Source organism: Mercenaria mercenaria, chromosome 13 (assembly GCF_021730395.1).
Source record: "Mercenaria mercenaria strain notata chromosome 13, MADL_Memer_1, whole genome shotgun sequence".
NCBI classification, from domain to species: domain Eukaryota; kingdom Metazoa; phylum Mollusca; class Bivalvia; order Venerida; family Veneridae; genus Mercenaria; species Mercenaria mercenaria.
In genome coordinates, this window is record NC_069373.1 from 23,086,276 (window position 1) to 23,098,625 (window position 12,350).

The 12,350-nt window shown below is 37.3% G+C and overlaps 1 protein-coding gene across 1 annotated transcript in view; it reads right to left on the reverse strand.

Annotated features, from left to right (window-relative positions):
* Nucleotides 1-11,587, reverse strand: part of LOC123529354 (uncharacterized) — a 31,186-nt gene extending 19,599 nt beyond the window's left edge. Inside the window, exon 1 of the mRNA XM_045309665.2 lies at nt 11,253-11,587. Coding sequence (XP_045165600.2) covers nt 11,253-11,328 — 76 coding nt within the window. The 5' untranslated portion in view covers nt 11,329-11,587. The remainder of the gene's footprint in view (nt 1-11,252) is intronic.
* Between the last annotated feature and the right edge of the window lie 763 nt (nt 11,588-12,350).

Genomic DNA, 12,350 nt, shown 5'->3' on the forward strand with positions numbered 1-12,350 from the left:
ATTTATAGCAAAACAGTGCTTTATCACTATTTATACACTCGGGCGGTTATACGTCGTCCGAAATAATTTCACTCGGGCTGCGCCCTCGTAAAATTACTACGCCCGACGTATAACCGCCCATCGTGTATAAATAGTGATAAAGCACTGTTTTGCTAAAATTATTTCTTAAATAAAATGCGAGGCACTGCCGAGCATTTTATCAAATTTATTCAACGGGTTTAATAAATTCAATATGGAGGGACGCAAATAGTGTAATACCAAAATTATGTAATGGCTTTATTTCACTCCCACGGCGACAAACATGTGATAAATATATTTATTTTTCCTATATACGCTTAATATAAAACAGAAAACAGTTATTCAATATGTATTGTCTCAGTTTACCAATTTTCGAAACAAGGGTTTTCCTGGATGGATGGATGGATGGATGGGGGTTATATTATAATATGGGATAGGCTATATCTGAAATCTGGACGGATAAAAATTATTTGTACACTGGAAATTAATTAATATACTAGTATTGCAAACTAAACATAAGGCAAAGGCTCTACAAATGTTTTAGTTATTATTTGGGAAGTTTCATCACACTCGCTGTAACCTTGTAAATAATATCTAAAATATTACTATTTGTATATGTCAGTATGAAAAAAATTGTTTTCAATATCGTCATTTCATACAAATGACATAAGCCCTATTATGTCACGCATTATACAAGATCTCACGACTGTTACACGCAATATGTATGGACACAAGACATAACAGACATAAGTCCTTAGCAATATGTATGATATCACTACAGACATAGACCATAATATGTACGCAATATACTTGGTCCCGCAACTGACATAGGCCCATAACTGGCTATGTACACAATGACACAGTATCCGTAATTAAAGCCAATTTTGAGTAATACAAACGTCACCAACAAAGCACTAATAATGGTTGCAAACCCGTACTTACTCATTCAAACTTAGGAAAAAGAGCAGCGTCCGGTCAGGAAACTGACTCTTTCAAACACCACAAGATAATGCATTAATAAATTACAAGTGTTTTCATTTCGTTAATAGTAACCACGAGTGCGTTTTAAAAGAGGAGTGTGACAACAACTATATGGATTCCGACGTGGTTTTACGAAATAAGACACGAATTATTGCAATACCTATGTTTGGACAAAATGCTCGTACTTTGGGAAAATATGAACAGGATGGACGTTATAACCTTTTACCACTTAAGTGTTTTGTAACATACTATATTGTATGATTATAGCATGAAATATGAAATAGTTATAAGGATTTTTTACTCAACCAATAGGGAATTCGAAAACTGGTCCAATCCATTGAAAATACTTTTTTAACTGAATCGATCAGCCACTGGTTGAAGAGGCCTATAAATCATTTATGTGAAATTATTAAGAATGAAATGTTATTTTTTGTGCGGGTGTTATCTATATTGGCACTTACTGCAAATCTATGAATCGCGCTAGGTTTGGTTTTGACTTTAACCGGCAAGCCGCTCAATAACTGTTTTATTACATCACATCAGTAGTAAGTGATCAAAATTTATTCAACTGTTCACTTATTAGCCCAGTATACACGTATCGAATACAAACTGGTCATATTACATAGACTACTGCATGTAATTTACACCTATAATTTTACCAAGATTTTTTTTTTCAAATTCTTTTTGCACGCCTTTGGGCTCTTTATGTTGCCTCCAATATTTGTCACTTGAAGGTGAACATTGCATAAGAACTTGTGAAGATAAGCGAACACTCAATTTTCAGAATTTTAAGTAACTCAAATGTCATAACTCGCGAAAGCCTCGGAATCTCCACCTGGTTATCGAACCTACCTGAAATAGTTTATCCATAAATATTGTGATCAAGTTTGGTGAACATTGGATAAGTACGGAATTCTGTTTCCGCCATCGACTTTTCGACCAGACAGATACGCGAAAACTTGATATTAAGCATCTAATTTCAACTTTTCGCGCTAAAAATTTACCGCGAAAAGTCGGAAACTTGAAGTTTTTAACACGACAATTGTCGTGCAAACAAACGTCAACTTCTCGATCTAGAATCAAGCGCGAAAAACAGAAATTTAAAAGACCTACTCAAGTTAGAGTCGACAGTCAGTTTTCACAATTTTAGTTAATTCAAGGACCGTAATTTCAGAGCCACTGGGACAATCCGTCTGTTAATCGTCACTGGAGTTATTTAAGTAATACGTAAGAGGTAAGTACCATGTCGTATATACGAGTTACTAAGTCGTAATTCACATCAAGGAATTAGTAATCGTACGTTAGACCACTGCTGGTGCCAGAACACTATAATTTCAGTATACGAAAACACCATCTACATCTTTCATTAATTAATTAGGATCCCTTACGGGATAGGGGAATGTTCACGGTATGTGAATCAATACCGAGTTATGTGTGGCAATCTATTCCCTTGCGGGTTAAAAAGCAAAAGTCTATATAGATCAGTTGTCAATTTGGCAAAATGTATATTAGTACACCCTGCATGTTTATATCGTAAATGATGTCACAGTTCAACAGACATCGGCTACCAGCAATGATACCATCAGCATCTCAAATGTTAAATTATTAAACCAGTATGTTTGAAGTTCTAACGGTCCAAAGATGTGTACCTTGTTAATGGCAATAACACGAACCCATACCAAAATTTCTAAGCTCGCGTCTACGTTAAACGGTATAGCTTTACTTCATTACAACACAGTAACTCAAACTGACATGTAGTCTTATCCTTCTAGTGTCTGCATAGAGACCCCATACCCGTCCGGTATGTTTGCTACCTGCTGGGAGACCAAACATCCGCCCGGTATGTGAAAGCCTTAACTGGGAAAGAATCTTCAGTCGAATCACAGATGACACTCGTCTAGCTCATTCCGAGGTGCCTCTTCGTGCCTACAGGGAGCCGTGTGGTGTTTCCTTGTCAATGATTCTATGACATATGGCCGTAAGACTTAACAAGAACACCACCTGTGGGTGCCAACACTTGCCTGTGACTGTTAGACATGATTCAAAGCTATCGCTCTTAAAGTATTTGAGAAAAGTGAACCTAAACAGAAATTTTTACTAAGAAATACAAATTTTGTTAGTACAAAAACCGATCATAATTCTGAAAGAAAATGCATGTGAGAGTTATGGTTCTTAGCTTACTTACTCATTTTACGATGATAACAAGTGTATTAAGTTTCAAAGCTCAGGTTCCCAACTATACTCGAATGATATTAAAGCTGGAAGAAAGTTTAAATATTCTTTTCGGCACATTGTTACATCGCCTGTGAGAATGACTTTTGTTTTCAGCTATGGGAACAATATAATGGTGTCACACCAACAATGATAACCACAAGAATGGGCTTAAAGATGATGAAATTGATTAAAAATATTTCTATATTGTCCAGAATTTAATGGTGCACTTAAGTACCTTTGAGCTAATATGTGCCTGTTACTTGCACACTTGTAAGTCACTGAATGGTGTGATTCAAATCTGTTTGAATGCAGCCATAGAGTATGGATGAAAACTAAAAACAGTTTTCTTTTATTTAGATTACTTGCTTGGATTTGTCTCTAACATCAGAAAGCATACATGATGATTTGAGCAAAGAACTAGGTTACCTCCACTGAGAGCAAACATTGTATAATATTACCAATATATGTACGATTGCAGTGGTATAATTATGGTGACAGCCTGGGAAGCGAGTAGTGACACGATCGATCTGTCCTTTTAAAACCGACTTTCCCTACAGAAGTATTCTCAAACTCATGCGCGTCAGCAATATCGCTGTCTCACAACATGAACATGGATAGGCTCATTCTCTCACACCATGAACATGTACAGACTCTGTCACACCATGAACATGTACAGACTCTGTCACACCATGAACATGTACAGACTCTGTCACACCATGAACATGTACAGGCTCTATCACACCATGAACATGTACAGACTCTATCACACCATGAACATGTACAGGCTCTGTCACACCATGAACATGTACATGCTCTGTCACACCATGAACATGAACAGGCTCGCAAGCTCTGTCACACCATGAACAGGCTTGCAAGCTCTGTCACACCATGAACATATACAGGCTCTGTCACACCATGAACATGTACAGGCTCTGTCACACCATGAACATGTACAGGCTATCTCTCTCTCTCTCTCTCTCACTGTCACACCATGAACATGTACAGGCTCTGTCACACCATGAATATGTACAGGCTCTGTCACGCCATGAACATGAACAGGCTCGCAAACTCTGTCATACCATGAACATGTACAGGATCTGTCACACCATGAACATGTACATGCTATATATCTCTCTCTCTCTCTCTCTGTCACACCATGAACATGTACAGGCTCTGTCACACCATGAACATGTACAGGCTCTGTCACACCATGAACATATACAGGCTCTGTCACACCATGAACATGTACAGGCTCTGTCACACCATGACCATGAACAGGCTCGCAAGCTCTGTCATACCATGAACATGTACAGGCTCTGTCACACCATGAACATTTACAGGCTCTGTCACACCATGAACATGAACAGGCTCGCAAGCTCTGTCACACCATGAACATGTACAGGCTCTGTCACACCATGAACATAAACATGCTCGCAAGCTCTGTCATACCATGAACATGAACAGGATCGCAAGCTCTGTCACACCATGAACATGTACAGGCTCTGTCACACCATGAACATGAACAGGCTTGCAAGCTCTGTCACACCATGAGCATGTACAGGTTCTGTCACACCATGAACATGAACAGGCTCTGTCACACCATGAACATGAACAGCCTCGCAAGCTCTGTCACACCATGAACATGTACAGGCTCTGTCACACCATGAACATGAAAGGCTCGCAAGCTCTGTCATACCATGAACATGTACAGGCTCTGTCACACCATGAACATGTACAGGCTCTTTCACACCATGAACATGAATAGGCTCGCAAGCTCTGTCACACCATGAACATGTAAGGCTCTTTCACACCATGAACATGAATAGGCTCGCAAGCTCTGTCACACCATGAACATGTAAGGCTCTTTCACACCATGAACATGAATAGACTCGCAAGCTCTGTCACACCGTGAACATGTACAGGTTCTGTCACACCATGAACATGAACAGGCTCTGTCACACCATGAACATGTGCAGGCTCTGTCACACCATGAACATGTACAGGCTCTGTCACACCATGAACATGTACAGGCTCGCAAGCTCTGCCACACCATGAGCATGTAAGGCTCTGTCACACCATGAACATGTACAGGCTCTGTTACACCATGAACATGAACAGGCTCGCTAGCTCTGTCACACCATGAACATGTACAGGCTCTGTCACAACATAAACACGAACAGGCTCCCAAGCTCTGTCACATCATGAACATGTAAGACTCTGTCACACCATAAACATGTACAGGCTCTGTCACACCATGAACATGTACAGGCTCTGTCACACCATGAACATGAACAAGCTCGCTCTGATACACCATGAACATGTACAGGCTCGCCAGCTCTGTCACACCATGAACATGTAAGGCTCTGTCACACCATGAACATGTACATGCTCTGTCACACCATGAACACGAACAGGCTCGCCAGCTCTGTCATACCATGAACATTAACAGGCTCTCTCACACTATGAACATGAACAAGCTCTAGCTGTCACACCATGAACATGAAAAAAAAGTAGAATTCATATGGTCATGTAGACAAAAGCGCCATATTGGCCCTTATTCACTCACCTGCGTGCCGTTGCTATTTAGTACAAGTTTTGTCACAAAATCTTCAAAGAGATGTGAATTTCAACTCATCGCTTGTGACTTCATTTTATACCAGTGTTTAACCGTTAACATTACCATAACTGATGTAAAACAACGAACAGAACTTGACCTCTTAAGTGGGGATATGAGTTTTGCATGTGACCATAGTCTATAATATAGTGAATGTTGTGCCAAGTTATAATACTTATCCATAAGTAAAAAGCTCTAGATGAAAACGGAATTTTTTATAAAGAGGGTTTTCTAGAGTGTTAATCACGCTTTCTATGATTTGACCTAAACTGAATACAAAAAGTGACCTAGATTCGAAAATGCCAAAGTTTTGTGAAGACAATCATTCTGACCAAATTTGATAAAAAATCATGTACACGAGGTAGAAAAATATAACCTCTGGAGAGATGTGTAAGTGTTCAAATCCATTATGAAATTTAAAGCCCATTAAGTCCCGAGGACCACATCTTTATTAGATTGATTCCAATTACAGAACACGGCTTTCCCACGATTTCAACATACTGACCTAGCTTTTCACTCAAAATGGACCAGTTATAAGCTTTACCAGAATGGTAATAAAGACAAACACTTTGGCCAGGTTTCATTGTTTGTTTGTTTTGGGTTTAACGCCGTTTTTCAACAGTAGTTCAGTCATGTAACGGCGGGCAGTTAACCTAACCAGTGTTCCTGGATTCTGTACCAGTACAAAGCTGTTCTCCGCAAGTAACTGCCAACTTCCCCACATGATTCAGAGGTGGAGGACGAATGATTTCAGACATAATGTCGTTTATCAAATAGTCACGGATAACATACGCCCCGCCCGAGGATCGAACTCACGACCCCGCGATCCGTAGACCAACGCTCTACCTACTGAGCTAAGCGGTTTCATGGAGCTCAGGTAAAAATGTGGACATTTCAATGTTAACAGGTTTTTTTTTCTACGATTTGACCTAGTAACCTAGTTTTTTAACTCAGATGATCCAGTTTCGAAACTGATCACGGTCATTCTAATCAGGTTTCAAGTCCACAGTTTAATCGAGTAAAAAAAATGAGACCATAAGATATCAGTTAGGTCGTGGCAACGAGATACTATTTCGTGGCCTTGCTAGAAATACGAACTTGTGGCAACATGGTGCTAGTATGCCGCCACGAGTTAAGTTATCATGTGTTCATGAATTACGAGTAAATATCTCATTATTTGTCTCCTCAAAGCCTCGCAAAAATTTGAACAACGGATGGTTAACCCTTACCATGCTGGACACGATTGGTTCTGCCTTTGCGACCAAGGTAGATCATGATCAGCCTGCACATCCCTGCATTCTGATCATGATCTGCACTGTTCTCTATTCAGTCAGTATCTTTTTGGTAAGCACCCCTTTTAACAGTTAATGGTACTGTCCAAATTGGAAGATGGGCAAGTTCATTATATAAATTTAGCAGGGTGAGGGTTAAAGAATACATATATTTTCATTTCAAAAAATCATTATCTAAACTTATTTTATTTCTTGACATTTTAGAAAAAATCCGTCTCCACAATGACAGCCGTTTAGTGATGAGAAAAGGGAAGTTTAATAGTTTCAGGAGATACCTCTAATGAACAAAACAACTTCAGTCATGTCAGTGTGGCTGTGAAAACTTTAGTTTATTGCTGATTCAGAACATTCTATAGATGTTTATACCACCAACACCCAAAACTCCACTGCAGGTCATTTGTATGGTCGGCGAATACAGCCAAAATTAGTAAATATGTACAATCCATCCATTTACAAACTTGTTAGTGCAATGTATTTCTATAAGGTCATCTGGTATAGAAACACTATACCGCCCATTAAAGTGGCTTTTAACGCTATGTATTTTGAAATTATCTCACAAATGTAGCTCTCGGACTTTGCATTTCCTTTCTGTGTTTTTAATTTGTACGTTATTTTTATTGAAGTCTTCATGGAAGATTAATATTTTACCCAAATGAGTTCTCTTGTAAAAAAAAGCTTTCGAGTTGTGCTCAGCCCGGGGCTAGAGGACGTGGACGGTAGAATGCGTTTGCACTACCGTACATGAACAGGCACAATGAAACTTAACCTGCAAGTGTTGAGCGACCGCCGGTCGCCCAGTTTTCACTTTTCTTATGATACTAACACAGAAAAGTGAAAACTAGTATCAGGGCTTCAAATAGTCGAGCGCTCGGTCATTAGACACCTCTTGTTTATCATGTATTGACACTATAAAAACAACGATATATATATAGTCAATTATGAACGTTGACGATTATTTTCTTCGTCTGTTGCATATGATGGGGGTTAGGACGGGATGTTAGATTTTCGAAGAATTCTATTAAATTAATCATTCCATTACTTCCGTGCGGTTTAACGAGGTTTTAGATTCCGTTCGATATTTTTATGAACCTCAATTGTCAATGTTTAGCTCTATTGAAAATTGGTAACAAAAGAACGACATGATCAATACAATACTGGTTGAAAATGGCATATTCTAACCTCTGGCCTGGCCAGATGAACTCAATTTTTGAAAAGGCTTGGCCATACCAGGCCAGAATTCTGAAAAAAAAGCTAGTTACTGAAACATATAATGACTGTACTACTCGTACCCCAGATATTTCAATTTCAGGATATAACTTTAACATATTTGTAACTACAGGTCAAACACACAATATTGACAGCCATTCGTGCATTCCTGATCACCAGTGTCTATGGAGATTCATTAATAATGTGTTATATATGTGAGCACTCTCATCTTAGTATTCTTACTTCAGTGATCCAAGTTATCAACTATCACTGGAAATGTGAAATTAAATGATAATAAAGAACTAAAACTTATGTTGTTTTCTGTAATCACATCACCAGCATAACGACCGATAGCTGATCTTTATTAAACCTGCTTATATAAGAATATGGTGATAGTGGTGTGCTACTTACTTTATAAATCAAATCAATTAACACATAGAATATGCATGGTCCTGGGGATAAAACAACATAACATTTGTTCATTCTAAAGATAAACAGCAATTATATCATCCCTACTGCCAATGAATCCCTTTAGGATCAACATCAGAATAAATATGAGCCGTGCCATGAGAAAACCAACATAGTGGGTATGCGACCAGCATGGATCCAGACCAGCCTGCGCATCCGCGCAGTCTGGTCAGGCTCCATGCTGTTCGCTTTTAAAGCCTATTGGAATTGGAGAAACTGTTAGCGAACAGCATGGATCCTGACCAGACTGCCGGATGCGCAGGCTGGTCTGGATCCATGCTGGTCGCATACCCACTATGTTGGTTTTCCCATGGCATGGCTCAATTATGTTGGATCAGACTGATTCCCAAAATTGAAATTTAAATCTGATAGCTATTTATGCGAAAATATAACAGGTCCAATTTAAATGCCACACGTTTGTACTCCCTGATGTCAGTAAAAGACTCAGTTTCTTAAAAAAAAATATGGCTTCGTCCCTCGGTCAAATTAATGGGACAAGCAATTCAAGGCCAGGCCAGAGATTAGAACATGCTGTTGAGCTTGATAAACACAAGTTAGTCATGAATTATGTAACAATTTTCAAGTTATTATTTAAAAAAAAAAGGCTTGAACACTGAAGTTACAATAATTACGGTTTCGAAACGCCAAAAAAGAAATTGTTCAGTATATGTACTAGCGATGAAGTCTATGAACGACGTCTCAAGATAAAATGAAACTATTCTTTCAGTAAGATGGGGCTTGATCATTACTTTTTGAAAAACAAACCTCTGTAAAAATGTCATCCAGTTTAGTTTAAAAAATAAATCAGCAAATTAGTTTAAAAAATAAATCAGCAGATGGCCGGTCAAAGTATTTGTCCCGGATTAGAATTGCAGCTCGTTGGGAAAAGAAATAGAATATTTTCCGTAAAAAAACTCAGTCAAGGTGTAGATGGGAGATGATGAGGATGTATTATAATACATTTTGCATAGAGAAAAAGAAGAAACCTTTAAACCAGATAGTTTTGCCCTTTGAGGTCAACTCATGACCAACTAATGACATGATGTGTGACGTTTGAAAGCGTTTGGCCTATTTTTTTAGTTTTTTTTTTAATCGCATGCAAGCTTTAGTCAGGTTAACGGCTAGATAATCATTTAACAATTTTTGATCATTTCTCTTATATATTCTGAGCTCTAATTATCTATGTTTTGAGGAAAGGGAACATAATGATACAAAATTTGAATAGCCTGAACACAGACTAGCAAAACTTTTTGATGGGGACGGCGACAAAATCTCTTAAAATGGCTCCGAGAAATAGTGTGTCATAAATGATCCCATTCCTATGCATGTACGATAACTATTACCCTAGCCTGGGAATCCAGTCTGACAATTTCTAACTTTTTTTTCTACCTGCAAATTGACAGTTGTTAATATCAGAAACTCGATGAATGCCAATTAACACTAATTAGCGCAAATTAAATGATATCTTTAATGCATAAATATTAGGTACGATTTCCTCTGACAAAGCAAAAATATTATCAACGGCTATTATGTAACTTGTTACTTTCTACAGAAACCTATCGATCTCGGATCGGGATAAGTCGTAAACCTGCGATAAGATTAGATGAGTCACGCATCAATATTTTCACATTTAGCTCTTCTTGGTTTTCATTTTCTCTTTTAAAATGGAAGTTCATGAATTATCTTTTGCACGATTTAGCTGCTTTCTCACGGCACCTGTTTTGTTTATAGATACATACTTAATTAATATAATCGGTGGAAGTTATGTACTCCGCAATATAAGTGTTATTAAATGATTGTGTTGTGCACTATGTAGAAGTATTTCTCAAATCCTAACACAGAAAACTATCTGAACTGAAGGGGTATCAAATCCCTACCCGTTTATAGACTGCATATTAATTTACTTGTGATTTAACGATAAGAAGTATGCTGGATAGATTGGCAATGAGAACACATGTATTATATATATTTTGTGACCCGTGGAGTGAAATGTTAATGTATAATATGTTTGTCAGTATCATATTCAACATTACAATGGAATGTTTATGCACCTCAGGCAAGTTATGTCAAAACACGTAGCTGTTTCACCTTTTAATTAACAACTTTACACAAACTAACAAACATACGTGTAAATCTTAACACAGATATACATGTACATGAATGTTTGTATATACTTGTTCATACTTGGACAAACATCATTTTATATTATTTTCAACTTTTAACCATGCATGTAAAATTAAAGTTTAAAACCATAAACGCACTGTAGACAGTGTTAAAACGAAGGTTATACAATGCTTACTGTATGTCTTAAGATTATATTAAGTGGAACAACATATCTTACGTTTATATATGCATAAAATGGCTGATTTTTTATCCGACATAAACACGTATTGTAGTGTGTAATGGTTTTTAAGTCATTTTGACAATCCCAGGCAAGGTGTGTCTGTGTATTTTCTTACCTTTAAACTTATTTTTCCATTTTTCAACCGGTTTAAGCTTCTCTTTAATTATTCTATCTTCGTCGTCCGTGGCCATATCTTGTAATGAACCTATTAACTGATTAATTAGCTCCAGCTACTGAGTAAATATGTCTCACTAACACTGCACAGTAAACTCCAACATGTCATATTTTATATCAACAACAAACGCGAAATACTCTTAACGTTCAATGTTTAATAGCATATACAACGCATCAAGTGTTTTCATTTCCGTGTATGTCAAGAAAAATAAAACAATACTTATACAGAAAGAAGTATCTGTTCTTCAATTATAACACCGGAAGTACTTAATAGAAAATGTAGGCCTACTCTTAAACGACAGAGGGCGCAAACAAACATGGCGTTTCGCGCCATTTTTGAAATGACATCAAGTTGAGATAACGAATTAAATATCAAGTGTATGCTGTGATTTATGAAAAACAATTTAGATATCATGCACTGTCGTTCTGTCTTAAAAGAAACTTACATTTAAAACCTAAAATGAGCGAAAAAATGTCACCAGGTCATGTATTTAGAATCTAGATCTATGTAATAATGTAAAATATACAAAATTCCTTTTATATATGCAACATTTGTTTTTTTTGTCTGCTATTTAGTTTACATATGCAAAATTGCTTTTTTGTCTGCTATTTAGTTTACATATGCAACATTTGTTTCTTTGTCTGCTATTTAGTTTGCATATGCAAAATTGCTTTTTTTGTCTGCTATTTAGTTTACATATGCAGCTTTTGCTTTGTTTTGTCGGCTTTTCAGTTTACATCATTCTCATCCATCAGGGGTTCGTCAAAATCCCGATACAGAGAACCACGGTAGACCTCTGGTATGCGAGAATGAGTTTACATATGCAACATTGCTTTTTGTTTGCTATTTAGTTTACATATGCAGCTTTTGTTTACTTGGTTTGCTACCTTTAGCTCTGTTGTTTACAGTATATGTTTTTCATGATACACCCTCATATTATTAAAGTAAGGTGCTTAACTTTTTTACTACACTATCTAAGTCTGTTACATTTTTTATCGTTCTTAATTTCCGTCTATTTATGTTATGTTACGTATTTTT